At 49.0% G+C, this 25,109-nt stretch overlaps 2 protein-coding genes across 2 annotated transcripts in view; both read left to right on the top strand.

The window, feature by feature from the left end:
• Positions 1 to 25,109, top strand: part of LOC103174229 (zinc-binding protein A33-like) — a 44,796-nt gene that overhangs the window by 13,410 nt on the left and 6,277 nt on the right. The window contains exon 5 of the mRNA XM_042345838.1: positions 19,091 to 19,206. Within this exon, the coding sequence (XP_042201772.1) occupies positions 19,091 to 19,206 (116 nt within the window). The remainder of the gene's footprint in view (positions 1 to 19,090; positions 19,207 to 25,109) is intronic.
• LOC121851764 (zinc-binding protein A33-like) lies at positions 7,507 to 13,722 on the top strand. The gene is made up of 6 exons (XM_042345836.1): positions 7,507 to 7,931; positions 8,017 to 8,112; positions 8,342 to 8,572; positions 9,465 to 9,487; positions 9,581 to 9,696; positions 13,178 to 13,722. Exons 1-6 carry the CDS (start codon positions 7,521 to 7,523, stop codon positions 13,720 to 13,722), a joined length of 1,422 nt encoding a protein of 473 aa, XP_042201770.1. The 5' UTR covers positions 7,507 to 7,520.

Raw genomic sequence — 25,109 nt, 5'->3', positions numbered from 1 at the left:
AGTGAGGCTCAGGTTATTCTCATTGGAGCGGAGAAGGTTACGATGAGACCCAACGGATGTCTTCAAAATCATGAAGGGATTTGACCGGTGAGAAAGGGAAAAGCTGTGTCCGCAGGTTGGTGTCTCGGTGACTGGAGGTCACAGATTTAATATAGTCTCTAAACGAAGCAGAAGGGAGAAGAAATTTCCTCTGGCAGTGAGTCGCTCGAATCTGGAAGGCATTGCCTGAAAGGGTTGTCGAGGCCGATTGGATAAGGACTTTTTTAAAACGCGGTGGACGTGTATTTGAGGAGGACGGGTTTGCCGGGTTACGGGTAAAGGGTTGGGGAGTGGCGTTGACTTGCATTGCTTTTTCAAAGTACCGGCACAGACACGATGGGCCGAATGGCCTCTTTTTCTACGGTTCTACCACTCAGAGAGTGCAGCAATTCAGAGCGCTGGAGAGTGGAGGAGCTTTACTCCGAACTGACGCACCTGGGAGGTGACAAGTGACGCAGTCGAATAGGAAGGTCTTCAGGGGAGAATAGCCGATGGGAAAGCAAAGGGGCGAGGCGGAGGGATAGAAGGAGAGAGATCCGGAGCTTCGGGGGCGTAGCCAACGGTGGAACGGGGAACAGGAGGGATACGGGGAACGCTGGAGCCAGTCCATCGGATGGAGCGGGATTTCGTCTGTTGGGTAAGCGGGTCAGGAAGGCAGGGAACTGTCAGCGCTTCGCGGGGTTTGGAAAAGAGTATAACGATAATAATAATAATAATAATCCTCGCATTTGATATAGCGCTTTTCACGTCAGGAGGACGTCCCAAAGCGCTTCACAGAACACACTGTAAAGTGAATTGACTGTATATTTGTGGGCGAACGCGGCAGCCAATTGCGCACAGCAATGTCCCACAAACAGTCGTAGATTGAAAATGACCAATTTAATTATTGTTTGGGGGTATTGGACGATCTTGAAATCGACCCGTTCGTTGATGGGGATCCAGTAAATCGTGGCTGGACATTGCGGGATCGGGGTCCAGAATACAGTCCGGGAGAGGAGCACCGGAGTATTGGATGATTTGGACCCGATGGCTGGTGGAGACGGGAAAATCTGTAAAGAGGGTGTTTGAGATGTCCAGTCGAGCGGCGAAGGATGCAAGTCCGAGCGGGCACCAAGAGCGATGGAGGAGGTACGGGGAAGCCCAAAAGCAGGAGGTTTTCCTTCAGCCCCTCGAGTCTGTTGCGTCTTCTACGCATCGTGCCTCGTCTCTTCATTAGTTTCCCATAGACATCCTTCGCAGTGACCCTTAATGCCCCGAACTAAAGTATATCGACCCAACTGAGCATTCAACATGTCAATGGATTGAGCATTTAAGGGAGAAAGTTCCAGGTTGCAACTGCACTTTGGATCAAATGCGGTCACTAAATGTCACTCGTAAATGGCCGACCTTTGCATCTTAATTTCGTGTCTCCCTATTTTGGATTTCCCAACCAGAGGAAAAGGTTATCGGTACATACACTAATGAATCAAGTTATCGATTTAAAATCCTCAACCAGAGCGCCTCTCAACCTTGGAAGCAGAAAGGATTTGAGTAGAAGCTTTTGCAATCTTCCTATATAATTTATCCATTTGAGTCCTGTTATCATTCTGATTATTCTTCGATATATCACATCCAATCTCAATATATCCTTCATGAGGTGCGATACCCAAAACTGAACGCATTACTCCAGATAGAACATGACCAAGTTTCTGTATGTTTGAAGCATCAATTCCTCTCCTCTATCGTTGAGATAAAGACCAACAACAACCAGTTTGTATTTTTGACCTTCTGTTGCAAATTAGAGCTTATATTTAACAACGTGTGGACGTGGACACCCAAACACATTTGTCCTCCCGCAGTGCTAAATTTTTCACCGCTCAGTAAATGATGTGATCGGCTATTTTTGGGATCCGTAACGGATGGCTCCGCACATCTCCGCGATTTACCTCCAATTCGATGCACTTTCTTTTTTCGCACTGTTCACCAATCAATGCTGATTCTCTTTGATCACTCACTCACACTCTCTGACACTCACTCACACTCTCCGACACTCACTCACACTCTCCGACACTCACTCACACTCTCTGACACTCACTCACACTCTCTGACACTCACTCACACTCTCTGACACTCACTCACACTCTCTGACACTCACTCACACTCTCCGACACTCACTCACACTCTCCGACACTCACTCACACTCTCTGACGCTCACTCACACTCTCTGACACTCACTCACACTCTCTGACACTCACTCACACTCTCTGACACTCACTCACACTCTCTGACACTCACTCACACTCTCTGACACTCACTCACACTCTCCGACACTCACTCACACTCTCTGACACTCACTCACACTCTCCGACACTCACTCACACTCTCCGACACTCACTCACACTCTCCGACACTCACTCACACTCTCTGACACTCACTCACTCTCCGACACTCACTCACACTCTCTGACACTCACTCACACTCTCCGACACTCACTCACACTCTCCGACACTCACTCACACTCTCCGACACTCACTCACACTCTCCGACACTCACTCACACTCTCTGACACTCACTCACACTCTCTGACACTCACTCACACTCTCCGACACTCACTCACACTCTCCGACACTCACTCACACTCTCTGACACTCACTCACACTCTCTGACACTCACTCACACTCTCCGACACTCACTCACACTCTCCGACACTCACTCACACTCTGCGACACTCACTCACACTCTCCGACACTCACTCACACTCTCCGACACTCACTCACACTCTCTGACACTCACTCACACTCTCTGACACTCACTCACACTCTCTGACACCCACAAACACTGTCACACTCTCTGTCTCTCACTCTGACTACAGCTCCCACTCTCACTCTCCAACACTCACTCACACTCTCTGACACTCACTCACACTCTCTGACACTCACTCACACTCTCTGACACTCACTCACACTCTCTGACACTCACTCACACTCTCTGACACTCACTCACACTCTCTGACACTCACTCACACTCTCTGACACTCACTCACACTCTCTGACACTCACTCACACTCTCTGACACTCACTCACACTCTCTGACACTCACTCACACTCTCTGACACTCACTCACACTCTCCGACACTCACTCACACTCTCTGACACTCACTCACACTCTCCGACACTCACTCACACTCTCTGACACTCACTCACACTCTCTGACACTCACTCACACTCTCCGACACTCACTCACACTCTCCGACACTCACTCACACTCTCTGACGCTCACTCACACTCTCCGACACTCACTCACACTCTCTGACACTCACTCACACTCTCTGACACTCACTCACACTCTCTGACACTCACTCACACTCTCTGACACTCACTCACACTCTCTGACACTCACTCACACTCTCTGACACTCACTCACACTCTCTGACACTCACTCACACTCTCTGACACTCACTCACACTCTCTGACACTCACTCACACTCTCTGACACTCACTCACACTCTCTGACACTCACTCACACTCTCTGACACTCACTCACACTCTCTGACACTCACTCACACTCTCTGACACTCACTCACACTCTCTGACACTCACTCACACTCTCTGACAGATAGCTGCCCCTGAATCTCTCCTCCTCTGACACCAGCACAAACACTGCAGATCAACATCAGAGAGTCAGGACATGTCCCTCATTCCCCAACTCAGTCAGTGAGAGAGACAGACACAGAGACACAGAGACAGAGACTGTGTGGACATGTGTCTGTCTCTGTGTCTCTGTCTCTCACACTGACTACAGCTCCCAGGATGCCCCGCGCGGACCGGCCCCGTCACCAGAGGGCTCTGAGCCGTGAGGCATGCCGGGAGCTGTAGTTTCCGGGTCTGTGCCGCAGGCTGTGGCTGTGATTGTGACGGCACAGAGAGAGAGGGACAGAGAGAGACTGTGACTGACCAGTGGTCGCCGTGTCCTCTCTCTTTAATAATAATTATAATTATAATTACAATAATCGTTGCCTTTGATACAGCGCGTTTCACGTCTTCTCGACGTCAGATTAAACTGTTTCGTGAATTGACTGTGTATTTGTGGGAAAACGCGGCAGCCAATTGCGCACATCACTGTGGTACACAAACAGCCGTGGGTTGAAACGAATAATTTTATTATTGTTTTACTTAGGGATTATTATCAGGCTTTTTAATGATTTTGAATAAGAGATCATAATAATCAATAATAGATAATAGATGATAGAAAATCGATAAACAATAAATACAAATAATCATAAAATCTGAGCGTTTGAAAATTTGTCATCACTTTGTAAAACCTTTCTATCTCTCTCTCTCATTCTCTCTCTCTCTGTCTATGTTGCGGCCGCCAGGTTTCTGTTTTACAGAGACTGGGCTATTTATACAGAGAGCAATATTTTACACAGAAACCCGGACTGTTGCACAGAATCCAGGTCTGTTATACAGTGACCTGGCCTGTTACACAAAACCTAGTCCTTTTATACAGAGACCAGGTTGGTTTACACAGATCTTCCCTGTTATACAAAGAACAGGACTGTTGTACATATCTTAGGCCTCTTACACAGAGACCAGGCAGCTGTATGGACACCACGACTGTTATAAATAGAACAGACCGTTTATACATAGATTAGGCCGATTAGACAGAGACTTGGGTTGTTTTATAGAATGCAGCCCTGCTAGACATATGCAAGGCCTGTTTGACAGAGACAACCTTTTTCTACATGCAGCAAGCCTATTATACATAGTCTAGGCTATTATATATGGTCTCGGCTGTTATATGTAAACCAGTGCTCTTGCAAAGATACTAGGCCTCTTAAACAAAGACTAGGCCTTTTATACCCAGTCAAAGCCTGTTATGCAGACACCAGGACTGTTGAACAGAGACCGGAATGCGACACAGGAACCAGGTCACTTATATACAGACCGAGCATGTCGTGTAAATACTAGGCTGCTATTGATAGACAAGGTCTATTATACACAGAACAGTGCTGTTGCAAAGAAACGGGTCCTGTTGTACAAGTACCAGTGCTGTTAAACAGACAGCAAACCTTTTACACATACACTTGGCCTGTAATACATAGAATATACCTATTATACATAGATTAGGCCAATAATACAGAGAGGAGGCTATTATACAGAAAGCAGGTCTATTATACATTCACAAGGATTGTTTTACAGAGACGAGACTGTTATAGAGGGCACAAGAATATTATACATAGACTACGCTGGTTGCATAGGATCTAGGCTGTTATATGTAGACCAGTTCTCGTGTAAAGAGACGAGATCTCTAATACAAAGACCAGGTCTTTTATAGGTATTCAAAGCCTGTTGTGCAGAGACCAGCTGTGATACAGAAACCAGGCCTATCATAAATAGTCCAGTCATGCTACGCAAAGACTAGGCTATTATTGATAGACCAGTTCCGTTATACAGAGAACAGTGCTGCTGTACATACACCAGTGCTGTTATTCAGAGACGCGGCCTTTTATGTACAGACTAATCCTGTTATACAGGGACCAGGATGTTACACAGATAGCAGACATACTATTATATGGCGACCAGTGCTCTTTTATAGAGACCAGGCACCTCATACAGAAACTAGGCCTTTTGTTGATAAACAAGGCCTGTTATACAGAGACCAAGCTTTTACACAGATATGAGGCCAATTATACGGAGACTCGGCCTCCTATACAGAGGACCGGACAGTTCTACACAGACCAGCTGTTATACAGAGACGAGTCTAGTTATACAGAGACCGTACAGAGTCCAGACTTGTTATAAAGAGTCCAGGCCAGTTACACAGAAACTACACAATTTATACAGGAATCAGTCATTTCATACAGAGACCAGGGAGCTTTGCAGAGATAAGACTTGTTATACAGAGAACCGGCTGTTACGTAGAGATCAGGCCTCTTGTATATAGACCAAGAAGTTATAGCGAGCAAAACACAAAATACTGCAGATGCTCAAATCTGAAATATAAACAGAGAGAGCTGGGAAAACTCAGCAGGTGAGGCAGCATCTATGGAGAAACGAAAGTGAGTCAAAGTTTCTGCTCCACGACCCTTGGTCAGAAGTTTATAGCGAGACCTGGCCTATTAAACAGAGACCAGATCTGTTATACAGAGACCAGGCCTATTACACAGACTTCAAGCTGTGATACAAAGTCAAGGCCTGTTAAAAAGAGAGCACTGCTGTTCTATAGAAACCAGGTTTGTTATGCAGAGCCAAGGCCAGTTTTACTAAGGCCAGGCCGGTTATACAGAGACCAGATCTGTTATATGAGACCAGGACATATTTACAAAAACCAAGCCGATATACATATACGAGGTTCTTATACAGAGATCAGGCCAGTTATACATAGGCTACGCCTATTATAAAGAGACCAGGCCTGGTATGCAGACACTCGGCCAATTTTACAGAGACCAAGTCTATTATGCAGAGACCAGAGCTTTTTAACAGAGAACAGTGATGTTGCACAGACATGAAGCCAGTTGTACACTGTGCAAAGATTTCCTACAGAGACCAGAACTGTTATAAAGAGCCCTGGTCAGTTATACAGAGGCCAGGCAGCTATACAGAATCCAAGCTGTTATAAACAGACCAGGCCCGTTATGCAGAGATCAAGCCTGTCATGCAGACCCATGGTGAGTTATATAGAGACCAGGCTTAATACAGCGAGAAGACCAGTTACATAGAGACCAGCCCAGTTGCTCAAAGAACAGCCTTGTCCTTCATTCAAGGCACCTCCATGGTCTTATTCCCCCCTACTTCTTTTACTTCATAAAAGCATATCAGAAAGTCTGCTCCCTCCACTCGGCAGACACCGGCCTGTTTTAGTTCACCCGCAATTCCCACCCCACCATTGGAGGTCAGACATTCAGCATCTCTGTCCCCACACTCTCCAACTCTACCTGCGTTTCCTCTGCCTCACATCCTTCAAGTCCCGTCTGAAGGTCTTTGTCGTCGACCATGCCTTCAATTTCAAAAGCCCTCATTGCCTTACACGGCCATTCGTCCGCCACCTCCTTCAACACAACTGACCCGGCCACAGCATTCACTCAAAAAACGCCTGCAACTTCATATCACCCCCAAATCAACCCAATATCCGCCTCACTGTGTGAGATTTCAGCCATTGTACACCCCGCACTCCGGAAAACCATCTCAGAGATATTAGGTCTGTCTCAGAGCCTCAAACTAATCCAATTGATGGCGCTTTTTGTCATACTCCCACCACTTCCCCCCCATCCCCACCCCAACATGCACACTACGCTTCCCCACAGTCCAAAGCCTTCCTTGCTCGGGTGTCCTTGTCACTGTACAAGGCTCTCTCATCTTCTCTTGGGATCAAAGTCACAATCATCTGATTTCACAAGAAGTGACTGTACGAGAGGGTTTGGCAGCTCAGTGACTGGGATCCGCCTACACTCTCACACTGAAACCGAAACCAGTTTCAATCAGGAAGTGCTGAGGTACAAAATGGCTTCTGGACTCCCGGCTGAGATCTGGACCGAAGAGATCATTTGCCCGGTTTGTCTGGATTTCTTCACTGATCCTGTTAGTCTGGGCTGTGGCCACAACTTCTGTCGCTCCTGTGTCACCCGGAGCTGGGAAAAGCAGGAGAACAACTGCTGCGCTGTTTGTCAGGAGACATTTCCAGAAAAGAACCTCACAGCCAGTTGGGCCTTGGCGAGTCTAGCAGAGAAAGCACGAAAATTGGGCCTGACCCCGACACAGACGGAAAATAAACTTCACTGTGAGAAACACCGGGAGCAACTGAAGCTGTTCTGTGAATCTGACATGAAATTGCTGTGTGTAGTTTGCAGTCATGGGCAGGAACACAGAGGTCACAGTTTCCTCCCCATTGAGGAAGCTGTTCAATTCTACAAGGTAAGAATATACCTGAAGAGGGAGTATATCTATTCGGCTTGATATTTTCACACACAAACACTTTAATTCTGTGTATTTATTCCAGGATAAAGTGAAACACGTCTTAGATTCTCTCACACAGAGGAAGGAAACTGCTCTAAAAGCTGAAGCCAAACAGAGAGAAAAGATTTCACAACTGAAGGTGAGATTTAACAACTGATATCTCAGTTTCTCAATTTACTGTGTGTACCCGTTGTGATATCTCAGTGTCTCTGGTTACTGTGTGTATACGCTGTGGTGTCTCAGTATCTCTGGTTACTGTGTGTACACGGTTTGATGTCTCAGTGTCTCTGATTACTGTGTGTATACGATGTGGTTGGCTCAGTGACTCTGTTTACTGTGTGAAATAATTTGATGTCTGACATTTGCAGGAAAAGGTGAAGAGTCTGGAGACCCAAGTCACGGCTGAGTTTGCTAAAATGCACCAGAGTCTGACTGACATAGAGCAGCGAGTGATGCGAGATCTCAGACAGCGAGAGGAGGAGATTTTAAAACGAATGGAGATAAATCTGCGAGAGATTCAGGGCAAATTAGATTCTACTCAACAAGAGCTCTCCGAGTTACAGACGCAGATGAAAAAAGAGGATCTCACCTTCCTGCAGGTAATGAGGTGACCTTATAATGTAGTTCAGTCACAGTTACACACAGTCTGGGGCAGACAATCACAATCTGACTGTTACACAGATCAGTGATGAATTGTTTGTTATATTCTGGTGTGTGTTTTTAAGCAGGTCGCACTGTGAGTGTAATGATTGTTTTGGTGAGCCGTGTGTACAATACATGTGGAAACCCATCACCGTCATTCAGTTTATCCAAACCACACTGAGAATTCCACCCACGCATGAAAATCCCAGAGATAAACGGTTGAGATGGTATGAGCTCTCTCTATCCGAAAGCTCAAATCCTATTTACCTCATTCTGTAATGATTAAGCCCGAGGTTGTCCAGAACAAAGATTTAGGGGGAGCACGCTTTTTGTGTTCGGTAACTGCTGGAGTCTAACCATCTAAATCCACATACCCTCCAGTTGGGGATTTCGCTGTCGGATTAACAGGAACTGAATGGGAGGATTTCCATCCCCCAGTAAGTGGTTGGCCCTCTCTGGTCCTTCCGATGAGCCAGGCCGGGCTGTGCTGCCATCAGCACTGAGTACCCTGTGATAATATGGCTATAGACCATCTAAGAGGCCTGGCTTCATTTCCATATTTCATTACCATGCTTGCCACCTATGGGCCAGTTCAGCTTCGAGGAGACCCTGAGTACCACACACCCTTTCCCTTGCACCACACACAAGAAGGTAACTTGGGTTTTCGTGGAGCAGATCTGGCCCCCACTTTCTTGTTGCTTTGTATCCGGAAGCCGTGTCGTTTGAGTGAGAAACGTTGCTGTAAATATGAAAGTAAACTGTGTGATGCGGAATTCTATGATGGGTGACTGAGTTTGTCATGTCGCGTCTCAGTGTGGGCTGACATCTGTCTGTGTTTGATTTCATTAGGAGGAAGCCGCTGGCAACACAAGGTATGAAATGATCTTTACCAAATATCCCAGAATTGAACCCACAAACCCACAAGATGCAGTTTCACTTTATAATGTGATTTTGTCTTATTTCAGGGTCAGTAACGAGGGGTTTGATCTGTCGGTGTGTGAGGCTGAGCTGCCTGTGGGGATATACAAAGGGCCTATACAGTACACAGCCTGGAGACAGATGATACACGGCATCAGCCCAGGTAAATGTCTCCCATTCTCATCCTGAAGCCGTGTCAACAGCTTCACATTTACATGGATCCCAACACATAACTCTCCTCTCTCACACACAGATATAAACACACACACCCTCAAGCACAACCTTCACACAGACCACGCACACGCACCTCAGACATGCACACTCTCACACACACCTCATACACACCTCATGAATTCCTGTAGTTCAGTGTTCAGAGCGCTCACCTTGCAAGCGAGACACTTAGTTTTAATCTTTAATCTTTGCATTTGATATGACGCTTTTCACGTCGGGAGGACGTCCCAAAGCGTTTCACAGAACACACTGTAAAGCGAATTGATTGTATATTTGTGGGCGAACGCGGCAGCCAATTTCGCACAGCAATGTCCCACAAACAGTCGTAAATTAAAAATGACCGATTTATTATTGTTTTGGGTTTTTTGGAGGGATTATTATTAGGCTCCGTGTGGAGTAAGGAAACTTGCCCAAGGTTTCGCCCTGACCTGTCTAGATTTGAACTCAAGTTACTCACTGGCAAAGCGAGTGCTCTAACCACTGAGCTACAGGACTCCACAAATAATCCTTGCATTTGATATAGCGCTTTACACATCTTCTCGACGTCCCAAAGCGCTTCACAGAATATACTGTAAAGTGAATTGACTGTATGTTTGTGGGCGAACGCGGCAGCCAATTGGGCACAGCGATGTCCCAAAAACAGTCATGGATTGAAGATGACCAATTTACTATTGGTTTTGGTTTTGGAGGGATTATTATTAGGCTCTGTGTGGAGTAAGGAAACTTGCCCAAGGTTTCGCCCTCTGCCTGGAATTGAACTCAGGTCTCTCGCTTGCAAAGCGAGTTCTATAACCGCTCGTACCATCGACATCAAGCTTCAATTGCAGGCAGGGTGAAACCTTGGACGAGTTTCTTTACACCAAACGACTGACAATAATCACTCCAAAATGAAAAAAAATTGTTCTTTTCATTCCAAGGCTGTTTGTGGGACACTGCTGTGCGTAATTGGCTGCCGCGATTCGCCCACAAATATACTGTCAATTCACTTTACGTTCTGTTCCTTGTAGTGCTTTGAGACATCGAGAAGAAATAAAAAGCGCTATATCAAATGCAATGGGTATTATTACTTCTCCCACATACACACAAAGTTCTCACTCATACGCCCCTCACATGCACACACCTGATACACACACCACTCACATGCACAGCTCAAACACACACCTCATACACACAACCCTCACACACGGACCATTCACACACACATTCCTCACATGCTCACCTAGCACACCAAATACCCTCACACATATCTTCACACACATCACTCAAACAAACCTCACACACATCCATAACTTACACACCCATTCACACACCTCACACACATACACCACCCACACACTTCCCTCATACAGGAAAAGAGACAAGTCTGAGGCGGTGGAGCAGGAGGGCGTGAAGTGGATGTTGAACTGGCCGAGGATGAGGGGTTCGGAGCAGAGGCAGAGGGAGGCGAGAGGGTGGAGATGTCAGAGGTGAAGGTGGGGCTGGGTTTTTGGGGCAGTTAATTAGGAGGGTTTTTAGAGAGAGGTGGGAGACATTGCAGAGGGTAAGGTGAACGAATGTGCGGAATGAGCCGGTGGAGTAGGGGGACAGGGCAAGTGACAACCTGGAAATGAGGGTCACCCCACCACCATGACGGTTGGGACGGGGGACATGGTGGTAGGTGTAGCGGGTGGTGTGGCCTCAGTGAGCGGTAAGGTGTCACCTGGGCTGATCCAGCTTTCAGTGAGGGTCACAATGTCAATCTTCTCACCCCTCACACACCATCATGTACACGCTCACAAAATTCCTCCCACACACACACACACAATCTAACACACCCTCACACACACACTCTCACAGACCCACACACACTGCCTCAAACAGCCCCACACACACCCTCACATAAACATCCTGACACACACCCTCACACATACCCAGACACACACCCTCGCACGGACACTGACACACACCATCACACAGACGCTCACACACACTCATACACACACTCACACACACACTCACACAGAATCTCACACACACCCTCACACACACCCTGACAGAATCCCTCACACACACCTTCACACAGACACCCTCACACAGACCCGGACACACACACCATGACGCACCATCACACAGCCCCTCTCACGCATCTTCACACACGTCTTCACACACACCCTCACACACAACCTCACTCAGATCCTGACATATATAATCCGTCACACACACCCCCACACACGCTTCGCACACCCATTCACACAATCCCTTGCAACCACACCTTCACACAACCCCTCATACACACCAACACAAACACCCTCACGTACACCCTCACACAACCACTCACACACACACACAGACAGACCCTCACACAAATCCTCACACAACACCACACACACAACACTCTCACACCACTTCACGCACAATCACCCCCCATTTACACACTCACATACACACAAACAACCTCACACAGAGCCGCTCATCCTGACATACCATCACACATACACCTCAACCACACACAAGCTCACAAACACTCACACACACACACTCACACACACCATCACTCACAACCTCACACGCACCATCATACACATCCTCACACACGCAACTCAAACATACAAATTCACACACCCTCACACACCCTCACGCTCACACACACGTTCACAAAGAGCCGTCACACACATTATCTCTCCCACCCCCTCACACACACCCTCGTATACACCCTCATACACACACTCATACAACAAGTCTTACAACCACACTCACACACATTTTCTCTCACACCCTCTCGCACCCCCACTCACACGCACCTCACACACCCTCACACGTACCCTCATGCACACCATCAAACACATACCCTCAAACACACCCTCACACACACTCACAAACACAAACATCACACACAACCTCACAAATACCCTCACACGCACTCACGCAAACAACATCACAAACACCCTACTGCAACCACTCACACAAACCCTCATACACAATCTCATACATACCCTCATACGACAAGTATCACAATCTGTCACACACAAGCATCCTCACACACTCCCTCATACCTTCTCACACATACCCCCCCACACACACATTCTCACACATACCCTCCCACATACCCTCAATCAGACACCGTCTAATACACCTCACACACACACACTCACAAGCACACGCTCAAACAAACACATACACGCCCTCGCACACACTCACACACCCACGAACACACACGCACTCACACACACATACATCTCATATACTTCACTCTCACACACACACATACCCTTCATACACACCCACACACATAACCTTGCACTCACCCCTCTCCCCCCACCCAGACAGACTGTGACCCTCTGAGCTGGATTGTGTCCCCAGCTTTAGATGTGTTCACACACAGTCTGAGCTCCAGACGTCCCCTCACTCCACTTGGTGTTGTTTCTCTCTCTCAGCTCCGGCCTCTCTGACTCTGGATCCTGACACAGCCCATCCCGCGCTCATCCTGTCTGAGGACCTGACCAGCGTGAGACACGGAGACACACGGCAGCAGCTCCCGGACTCCCCGAAGAGGTTTAGTAAATATGTCTGTGTCCTGGGGTCTGAGGGCTTCACATCAGGGAGACATTACTGGGAGGTGCAGGTGGCCAACAAGACCAAGTGGGATGTGGGATTGGCCCGAGAGTCTGTCAACAGGAAAGGACAGATCACACTGTCACCAGAGAAGGGATTCTGGGCTGTGATACTGAGAAACGGGGATGAATATAAAGCTCTGACGTCACCTCCCACCCGCCTGCCCCTGAGAGAGAGACCCGGGAAGGTGGGAGTGTTCCTGGACTATGAGGGGGGAGAGGTGACCTTTTACAACGCCGACAACATGTCTCATCTCCACACTTTCACCAACACTTTCACTGAGAAACTTTATCCATTCTTCGGTCCCGGTTTGAACGACGGCGGCAAAAACTCTGAGCCTCTGAGGATCTGCCGAGTGACAGATTAATGTGGTGGATACACTCAGCCATGACCTGTGTTTGGCGGTGATGGCCACGAGGCTGAACCTTTTATAATCCGTGTCGCTATACAATAAAGCCTGTGGTTTGTATGACACCTTTCACACTGTGCCCACGGCTCACACCTTTCACGATGTACTCCCTCTCTCTTTCTCTCTCAGTCAGTCTCTCTCAGTCTCTCTCTCTCTCTCTCTCTGACACTCTCTGTTTCCATGTCAGACAGACAGAGTGAGTGTGAGAGAGAGTGGCAGTAAAGGAGAGTGTCTCTGTGCCTTTCTGAAGGACATTGGCGGCCATCTTTGTTAATGGGTTGGGGGGGGGGGGGAGTCAGGTGGCGACGGCCATCTTGCTATCGGTGATGAGATCCGGTCGGTAACGTCATGCGTGTGACGTCAGGAGCCTGGCGCCCGCCATCTTGGTAAAGGCGGCGGGAGTCGGGCAGTGACGTCAAGTGACTGACGTAGGGGCGGAGCCGCGAGCCGCCGAGCGGCGGGGACGCTCGGGACACCCCGGGTAAACCGAGCGGGAGCCGCGAGCAGCGGAGGGAGAGGGCCGAGGGTGTCGGGGACAACAGGACGCGGACGGGCACCGACGGGATGAGTTGTGGTGAAGTCACCGCCTGGTCACCACGAGCGGCTTCAGGCCCCGCCCCCCACCCCCCCGACATTGAAACGTCACTCAATGGCGATCAGGTCTCGCGCTGTCGGACGTCACTTCCGGTCGCCAATTCGGAATGCCGCCCGGGTCAGGTGATGAGAGTGACGTGACTTCCTGGCGGCAGTTTCAAACCCGCGAGGTTGGCGCAAGTCTCCGCCATTATCCTTCTGCTGCCTTGTCCTCCCTCCCCTCCCGCTCTCTGGCAATTCAGCCATGACCGCCATCCCTGTCCCCCCATACCCCACCCCCCGCGATGGCTTCTTTAGCCCACGGGCTGACACTGTCCCATTGATCCCTCGCTCCCCATCTCTGCCTGGAAATGCTCCTCCTCCTCAGCAACCCTTCCGCCCTCCATCCGCTCCTCCCATTCTGTCCTTCACTCCCACCGCACTCCCTCCCTCCCACGCCGCCTTCTCTCTCTCGTGGACTCCCACCGTGACCTCCCTCTGCTCCAGAGTTGGCAGCCCCCGCCCAGTCCCGTCCTGTCCCAGAGCAGCAGCCCCAACTGTCCCATCGCTCACTCTCTCACCAGCCACCAGCCGCCTCCGACAGGCAAAGATGCCTCCCATTCCCTCAGCCACACCTTATGAATAATAATAATAATAATAATCCTTGCACTTGATATAGCGCTTTTCACGTCGGGAGGACGTACCAAAGCGCTTCACAGAACACACTGTAAAGTGAATTGACTGTATAGTTGTGGGCGAACGCGGCAGCCAATTGCGCACAGCAATGTCCCACAAACAGTCGTAGATTGAAAATGACTAATTTATTATTGTTTTTGGTTTTGGAGGGATTATTATTAGGCTCTGTGTGGAGTAAGGAAACTTGCCCGAGGTTTCGCCCTCTGCCTGGAATTGAACTCAGGTCTCTCACTTGCAAAGCGAGTGCTCTAACCACTGAGCTACAGGACTCCACTTCACCATATCATAAGCAGCCAAAACCCTGATAGCTCACTAGATAACCAACTGACTGACTAACTAACTAACTAACTAACAGGACAGTTGTCCTTGGAGTGGGACAGGCTAAAGCTCCAGCCCTGGTGTCTCTCCCAAGCACACGCTCAGCTCACCCTCACAACCTCATCGGCATTCGCACACATGTGTAGCCACCGGAGTGTACATGTGCGCACCTCCGCAATTAAGTGTGTGGCCAACGACATGTTCATGTGTAGCCACTGGCGTGTCCGTGTGAGTGCTCACACGCCTCCCCACTTGGGAGCAGTTGGTGCACACACGCGGGTGAGCATTCGCGCTGATGTCACCGTTGTGGGTTTGCGCAGCAAAGGGATAAAGGAAGAGACATTTAGAATAAAAGCTGCTGCAACATCAGCGGAATAATTCCTGCATTTGATATAGCGCCTCGTCCTTTCTCAAATTCGTCGGAAAGCTCTTCACACAATAGATTGAAGAGTAAATTAACAGCACTTTTTATAGGCGAAGTATTGTTGCAAGACATTTGCTCTGTGATTTTCATCATGCAGTCACTTTTTTAACTGTCTATGATTTGTTTCAAAAGAGCCTGTCGCTGGGTTCCTTACGTTTGCTTTCAAAGATTGTTGAAACACTTTTGCTTATCGCCCTGTTTGCCGCAGATGACATACAGTCACTACACTTTACTGTATATTCTGTGAAGCGTATTGAGACGACTTGTTGATGCTCTACAGCAATGTATCAAACTTTAGGATTATAATGAAGCTACCATTATTGAAATGTAACCGTCATATAATAATACAATTAACTTTAATAATATATTCATTTAATACAGCGCTTGATAACGTCTTCAAGACGTCTGAAAGCGCTTCACAGAATGTACAGTGAAGTTAGCTGACTGTATATTTTGTGGAAGAAATACAACATCCAATTGCTCTCAGCAGTATTTCCCCACAAACAGTTGTGCATTGAGCGATCATGGATTGTTTCAATGGATAATTATCAAAATAAATCGATCCGCCAAGCGACTGACAACCGGGGTCGTACTCAGTGCTCGGCATATAGTGGGGTAAGGAAACTTGCCTTAGGTATTGACCTGCTGGGAGTGGAACCCGGGTCCTCTTGCTTTGCTTGCGAAGATGAGCTTCACAACTAGTGCACTACGGGATTGATATAATCTCAGCGATCTCACATCATAGTGGATCCTGTGGGCGACAGGGAGGCGGCTGGAACCAGTCGAGCGGAGGCAGTGTGCAGTAATGTAAGGAGAGAGCAAGTTACAGCGTTACATTGCATGAAGGCATTTAACTGGAAGTTGAGGAACGTTAAATTGATCCGCTCTGTGACAGGGAGCCGATCGAGTTTAACAAGGACTGGGAAAATGGTGCTACAGAGTTTTTTCCTCCCGCCTCAAAGTCACACTATGCCCAAAACTATGACTATCGCGTTAATTTGTTCCATTGATTAAACCCCCTCTCTGCAGTCTGGCCTAAAATTTCCCTTCACATCCCCCAATCTCCTCCTGTGCTGCTCTCAGGGCAATGAGACCATTCTCTTCTCACGTGTTCGATGCGTTGAAAAAAAGATAAGAGACCTGGAAAAGGTTCCTCTGTACATCTTTGTCTAAAATCTCTGGTTTAATTGTCGCACAGTTTGTTCCTCTGACGCTTGTCAATCTCATCTGTTCAAGTCGCTCATATATGTCATGGCAACCAGAATCGAAAGAGAAAACGTGTCTCCAGAACACAGCCCATCCCTTCCCCAGAGCTCATACATCGGCACAGATAATCATTCCAGGAGACGCAGAGAGATAGAGACACTCCCTTCTCTTGGAATAGCGTCAGGAGATTTTTACAGTCCTCCCGAGCAGGCAGACCGGACCTTGGTTTTACGTCTCATCCGAAGCACCACACTTTGAACCATACAGCACCAGCCCCAGCAGTCCATCGGAGGATCAGCTCAGACTGTGTGATTGCGAGGCCATTGGCAATGAGACTGGGCTGTGGACAGATGCATGATTCTGGCTGTGGGCCTCTCCTCTCTGCGCTTTCAGTCGGAATTTTTTCTGATACAATAATAATGTCATCGCAAACCTGAGGAACCGGTTTGGGAGGCAACTGAGCCTTTGCCACGTCCACATATAGTCTGAGAAGCCAAACAGGTTAGTGTTTGTGCTGAACATGGCTTCGGGACTCCAGGCTGAGAGCTGGACCGAGGAGCTAAACTGTGCCATTTGTTTGGATTTCTTCACTGATCCTGTTAGTCTGGGCTGTGGCCACAACTTCTGTCGTTCCTGCATCATCCGGAGCTGGGAAAAGCAGGAGAAGGGATCATGTCCGGTATGTCGCCAAGTTACTGCTGACAGGAAGCTCCAGGTTAATCGGGCTCTGGTCAAAATGGTGGCGAAAGCTCGTGGATTCAGTCTGGAGCAAACACAGACGTCAGTTAGACGTCAGTGTGAGAAACACCGGGAGGAACTGAAACTGGTCTGTGAAACTGACAAGAAATTGCTGTGTGTTGTTTGCAGAGATGCGAAAGAACACAGAGGCCACAGCTTCCTTCCCATTGACGAAGCTGCTGAAATCTACAAGGTACCGTTAAACTCACGAGGGATTCATTCTGTTTCCACGTCATGTTTTCGCCTCAAACACTTTCATTCTGTGCGTTTATTCCAGGATCAAGTGAAGTCCTCCTTAGCTTCTCTGACACAGAGGAAGGAAACAGCTCTGCAAGCTCAAGCCAAACAGAGAGAAAAGATTTCACAAGTGAAGGTAAGTTGTGTCGTGGCTGATGTTTGAGCTGCCAGTGTGTCTTGGTGTGATGTCTCAGTGTCTCTGGTTACTGTGTGTACACGGTGTGATGTCTCAGTGTCTCTGGTTACTGTGTGTACACGGTGTGATGTCTCAGTGTCTCTGGTTACTGTGTACACGGTGTGATGTCTCAGGGTCTCTGGTTACTGTGTGTACACGGTGTGATGTCTTAGTGTCTCCGGTTACTTTGTGTGAACGGTGTGATATCTCAGTGTCTATGATTACTGTGTGTACACGATGTGATGTCTCAGTATCTCTGGTTACTGTGTGTACACAGTGTGATGTCTCAGGGTCTCTGGTTACTGTGTGTACAGAGTGTGGTGTCTCAGGGTCTCTGGTTACTGTGTGTACACGGTGTGATGTCTCAGTGTCTCTGGTTTCTATGTGTAATGGTTGAATGTGTGACATTTGCAGGAACAGGTGAACAGTCTGCAGACCCACGTCACGGGTGAGTTTGCTAAAATGCACCAGAGTCTAACTGACAGAGAGCAGCGAGTGATGGGGGATCTCAGACAGCGAGAGGAGGAGATTCTAAAGCGAATGGAGACAAATCTGCGAGAGATTCAGTGCAAATTAGATTCTGTTGAACAACAACTCTCCGAGTTAACGGCACAGCTGGGAAAAGACGATCTCACCTTCCTGCAGGTAAAGACATGACATTATTTTATAGTTCAATAAAAGTTCAGTAACGGTTATACACAGTCGGGAGCAGACAAACTAATTGTGTTTGATAAAGAGATCAGAGATTGTATTGGGACGTGAGATACTCTGCGCACATTTAACTTGTCTGTGTTGGTGTCTCGATTTGAACTGACATCTGTCTGTGTTTGATTTCATTAGGAGGAAGCTGCTGCCAACAGAAGGTATGAAATGATCTTTAACAAATATCCCACAATTCAACCCATAAACCAACCACAAGGTGCAGTTTCACTTTATACTGTGATCGTGTCTTATTTCAGGGTCAGTGACGAGCGTTTTGATCTGTCAGTGTGTGAGGCTGAGCTTCCTGTGTCCAAGTACAAATGGCCTTTGAAGAACACAGTCTGGAGACAGATTATAGACAACATCAGCCCAGGTACATGTCTCCCAGTCTCAGCTTGAAGTCATTTCAATAGCCTTACATTCTCCTGAATCCCAACACATTCGCACTCCTCCCTCTCTAACACAGACACATACACGCACACAAATATATATACCCTCACACATATACGCACACATTCCTCACACCCCACCCCTCACACACACTCCTTACACCCTCCTCAAACATACACACACTCACCCCTCAGACAAACACACATGCACACATCACTCACACACACAACCATCAAACACACTCACACTCACACGTATACACCCACACAAATACACATACCCTCACACACACACGCATACACACTCCTCAGACACACGTCCTCACATATACCCCCAAGCTCACCCACACTGTCTCACACACACCTCACACACTCCTCAAACACACGCACACCCCTCAGACACATATCTTCATGCACACACACTCCTCAGACACACACTCTCACACACAACCTTCAAACACATACAATCTCTCACACACACATGAGCTCACCCACCCTCGCTAACACGCACACCCTCACACACTCACACACAGTTCTCACACACACCTCAAACATACAGCCCTCACATGGATACTCCTCAAACACACAGCACTCACGCACACCTCACTTACATACCATTTTGACACAAACACATACACGCCTTTCACAGCAACCTCTTACATGCACCTCTGATAGGCAACTCACAGATACACCTGGGATACACACCTTACATACACCTCACACACTACCCACGTACAAACACCTCACATACACACCTTTCACACACAGAACTCTGACATACAGTTACTACACACATAACCCTCAAACACAAATTCCCCACACACAATTCTCACACAAACACCTCCCACAGACACCCTTCACACACGCACACCGCACCACAAGAAAAACAACAGAATTATACTTATAGAGCGCCGTTCACGTCAGGAGGACTTCCCAAAGCACAAACACCTCTCACACAAACGTCTTACACCACATAAACACAGCTCACACAAATCACACATACACAATTCACACACCCCTCCCATACACACCATTCATACACAAACCTCTCAAAAAACACACCTGTGACACACACACTCCTCACACACAGAACTTTCACTCACACTTTCCTCACGTGCACAGCTCTCACACAAAATAATCTCAAAAAAATCTTCACACACGCCGTTCACACACACCACACACACCCATCACTTCCACACACATTCACAGCCCTCACACATGTGTCCTCACCCACACTCCCCTCACACAGGAGAAGAGAGGAGAAGTGTGAGAAGGTGCAGTATGGTGGGGTGAAGTGGAGGTTGAAGTGACCGAGGATGATGAAGTGGTCGGAGCAGAGGCAGAGGGAGGCGAGGAGGTGGAGATGTCAGAGATGGAAGTTGGGGACTGTTTTGGGGACAGTAAATTAGGATTTTGATAGAGTGGTGGGAGGGATGGCAGAGGGTTAGGTGTTGGAAAGAGGGGAATGAGCCGGTGGAGCAAGTAACGCCCTGGAGATGAGGGTCACCCCACCAACATGACGGTTGGGGCGGGGAAGATGGTGGTAGGTCGAGCGGGTGGTTTGGCCTCAGTGAGGAGGAAGGTGTCACCTGGTGTGATCCAGGTTTCAGTCAGGGCCATAATGTCAATGTTCTCACCCCTCACACAGACACTCACACACACCCTCACACACCCGCTCATACACCCTCTCACACAGACCCTCACCCAGACCCTCACACATACTCGCACACACCCTCACACAGACCCTGACACACACACACTCACACAACACCTCTAACACCCCTTCACGGACAACCACAGACACAACTTGAGACAGTCCCTGACATACACATCCTCACGCACGACCTCACACAGACTATGATAAAAACGCATTCACACACACGCTCACACAGAACCATCACAAACACATTACCACACACACCCACAATCATACGCTCACACAGCACCTTACACACGAGCTCACACACAACCTCACACACACCCTCACACAAGCCCTCACACACACCCACACAGACCCTGACAAATACAATCGCACACCTGCACACCCACATTGACACAGACCCTAACATGTACACTTTTACAAATAACCCTCACAGAGTCCCTCACACAAAACCTCAAACACACACTCACAAATCCCCTCAAATACACTCAAAGAGACCCCCACACAACAGCTCTCACACACCACCTCACACACTCACACCCCATCACACACACACTCTTACATATGCCATCGCATAAACCCTTCGCACACAACCTCACACACCGTCACTCGCACACACACATACGCGCACACACAAACTCACACGCAACCTCACAAACAAACTCACACACCCACTCACACACACATGATCACGCACATCCCCTCTCACAATCCCTCTCACAACCCCTCATACTGACCTTCGCATACATGATCACAAACACCCTCACACACCCCATCACACAACATCACACGTTCCATCAAACAAGTCGTTTTACATCCCCTCACATACACACAACCCTTTAACACAACACCATCGCACACACTCTCAAGCACAACCCCACACAGAATACCTCACACACAACCCTCACACATTTCCCTCACACAACCTCAGTAACACCCTGACACTCCCCCTCACACACTCCCTCACACATACTATCACAAACCACACAACGCATCCCCTCACACCGACCCTCAAACAAACCCTCACACACAATCTAATACATCCACTCACAAACAACCTCACAAATATCCTCATACACACACAACCACTCACATAGGCTCTCACACACAACATCACACACACCCTCACACACCCTCACGCAGAACCTCTCACACACCCCTCACACACACCGTCACAAACCCCTTCAAACAATCCCTCACAAACACCCTCAAAAAGACCATCACACACCCCCTCAAACACCCGCTGACACAGACACTCACACACATCATCATACAACACCTCTCATACAACCCCTCTCATAAATCCTCATACACACCCTCAGACTGACACTCACACACACCCTCACACCTCCACTCACACAACTACTCACAAAGATCGTCGCACACAACCTCAAACATACACTCACACACAATCGTTTCACACACAACCTCACACACGCTCGCACACATACCCTCACACACAATCTCACGCACACACTCAAACACACACACTCACACAGACATTCACACATCCCCTAACACACACACTCACACATTCCCTCACAAACTCACTTACACAAACAGGCGCTGAAACACACACCCTCACACACAGCCTCACACAAACTCACACACATAAAAACACCATCTCACACACACAAACTCACCCTCTCACAAAGCTTCACGCAAACACCTCATACAAACACATTCACATACACCCTCACACTTACTCACACACCATCACAAAACACCCTCACAGACCTTTATGCACACCCTCACACAGACACTCACAAACCTCCTCACACACACATAAACTCCACCGACTCCCATACACATACACAGCATTTGACCCTGTGAGATGGATTGTGTCCCCGGGTGTAGATGTGTTCACACAGTCTGAGCGCCCAGCCGTCCCCTCACTCCACTTGGTGTTGTGTCTCTCTCTCATCTCCGGCCTCTCTGACTCTGGATCCTGACACAGCTCATCGCCGACTCATCCTGTCTGAGGACCTGACCAGCGTGAGACTCGGAGACACACGGCAGCGGCTCCCGGACTCCCCGAAGAGGTTTGATCGCAGTGGCTGTGTCCTGGGGTCTGAGGGCTTCACATCAGGGAGACATTACTGGGAGGTGCAGGTGGCCAACAAGACACAGTGGACAGTGGGATTGGCCCGAGAGTCTGTCAACAGGAAAGGAGAGATCACAGTGTCACCAGAGGATGGATTATTGGCTGTGACACTGAGAAACGGGGATGAATATGGAGCTTGTACCTCACCTGCCACCCGCCTGCCCCTGAGAGAGAGACCCGGGAAGGTGGGAGTGTTCCTGGACTATGAGGGGGGAGAGGTGACATTTTACAACGCCGATAACATGTCGCATCTCCACACTTTCACCCGGACTTTCACTGAGAAGCTTTATCCATTCTTCAGTCCCGGTTTGAAAGACGGCGGCAAAAACTCTGATCCTCTGAGGATCTGCCGAGTGACAGATTGATGAGGAGGGAACCCTCAGCCATGACCTGTGTTTGTTTGTGATGGCCACGAGGCTGAACCTTTTATAATCTGTGTCGCTATACAATAAAGCTTATAGTTTATATTATACCTTTCACACTGGGACCGCGGCTCAAACCTTTCACGATGTACTCCCTCTCACTTTCTCTCTCAGTCAGTCTCTCTTTCTCTCTCTCTCTCTCTCTCTGACACTCTCTGTTTCCATGTCAGACAGACAGAGTGAGTGTGAGAGAGAGTGGCAGTAAAGGAGAGTGTCTCTGTGCCTTTCTGAAGGGCATTGGCGGCCATCTTTGTTAATGGGTTGGGGGGAGGAGGGGGGAGTCAGGTGGTGACGGCCATCTTGCTATCGGTGATGAGATCCGGTCGGTAACGTCATGCGTGTGACGTCAGGAGCCTGGCGCCCGCCATCTTGGTAAAGGCGGCGGGACTCAGACTGTGACGTTGTCTGCCTGACGTGGGAAATCTGGCGGCCGCCATCTTGGTAAAGGCGGGGGGAGTCGGGCAGTGACGTCGTGTGACTGACGTAGTGGGCTGAGCCGCGAGCCGCCGAGCGGCGGGGATGCTCGGGACACCCCGGGTAAACCGAGCGGGAGCCGCGAGCAGCGGAGGGAGAGGGCCGAGGGTGTCGGGGACAACAGGACGCGGACGGGCACCGACGGGATGAGATGTGGTGAAGTCACCGCCTGGTCACCACGAGCGGCTTCAGGCCCCGCCCCCCCCCGACATGGAAACATCACTCAATAGCGGTCAGGTCTCGCGCTGTCGGACGTCACTTCCGGTCGCCAATTCGGAATGCCGCCCGGGTCAGGTGATGAGAGTGACGTGACTTCCTGGCGCCAGTTTCAAACCCGCAAGTCTCCGCCATTATCCTTCTGCTGCCTTGTCCTCCCTCCCCTCCCGCTCTCTGGCAATTCAGCCATGACCGCCATCCCCGTCCCCCCCATACCCCACCCCTGCGCGATGGCTTCTTTAGCCCACGGGCTGACACTGTCCCATTGATCACTCGCTCCCCATCTCTGCCTGGAAATGGTCCTCCTCCTCCAGAACCCTTCCGCCCTCCATCCGCTCCTCCCATGATGGCCTTCACTCCCACCGCACTCCCTCCCTCCCACGCCGCCTCCTCTCTCTGGTGGACCCCACCGTGACCTCCCTCTGCTCCAGAGTTGGCAGCCCCCGCCCAGTCCCGTCCTGTCCCAGAGCAGCTGCCCCAACTGTCTCATCGCTCACTCTCTCACCAGCCACCAGCCGCCTCCGACAGGCAAAGATGCCTCCCATTCCCCCAGCCACACCTTATGAATAATAATAATAATAATAATCCTTGCACTTGATATAGCGCTTTTCACGTCGGGAGGACGTACCAAAGCGCTTCACAGAACACACTGTAAAGTGAATTGAATGTATAGTTGTGGGCGAACGCGGCAGCCAATGGCGCACAGCAATGTCCCACAAACAGTCGAGGATTGAAAATGACCAATTTATTATTGTTATTGGTTTTGGAGGGATTATTATTAGGCTCTGTGTGGAGTAAGGAAACTTGCCCAAGGTTTCGCCCTCTGCCTGGAATTGAACTCAGGTCTCTCACTTGCAAAGCGAGTGCTCTAACCAGTTGGTGCACACACGCGGGTGAGCATTCGCGCTGATGTTACCGTTGTGGTTTTGCGCAGCAAAGGGATAAAGGAAGAGACATTTAGAATAAAAGCTGCTGCAACATCAGCGGAATAATTCCTACATTTGATATAGC

Source organism: Callorhinchus milii, unplaced genomic scaffold (assembly GCF_018977255.1).
Source record: "Callorhinchus milii isolate IMCB2004 unplaced genomic scaffold, IMCB_Cmil_1.0 Scaffold115, whole genome shotgun sequence".
NCBI lineage: Eukaryota > Metazoa > Chordata > Chondrichthyes > Chimaeriformes > Callorhinchidae > Callorhinchus > Callorhinchus milii.
The sequence above is the reverse complement of the archived record's forward strand: the minus strand, read 5'-3'. Positions and strand labels throughout refer to the sequence as shown.

Bases quoted from the DNA above. Each gene is read 5' to 3' on its own strand.
- LOC121851764 (XM_042345836.1), top strand. From the start codon at position 7,521: ATGGCTTCTGGACTCCCGGCTGAGATCTGGACCGAAGAGATCATTTGC. The intron at 7,932-8,016 runs GTAAGAATATAC...TATTTATTCCAG, and splicing joins AAGCTGTTCAATTCTACAAG to GATAAAGTGAAACACGTCTT. The intron at 9,488-9,580 runs GTATGAAATGAT...GTCTTATTTCAG, and splicing joins GAAGCCGCTGGCAACACAAG to GGTCAGTAACGAGGGGTTTG.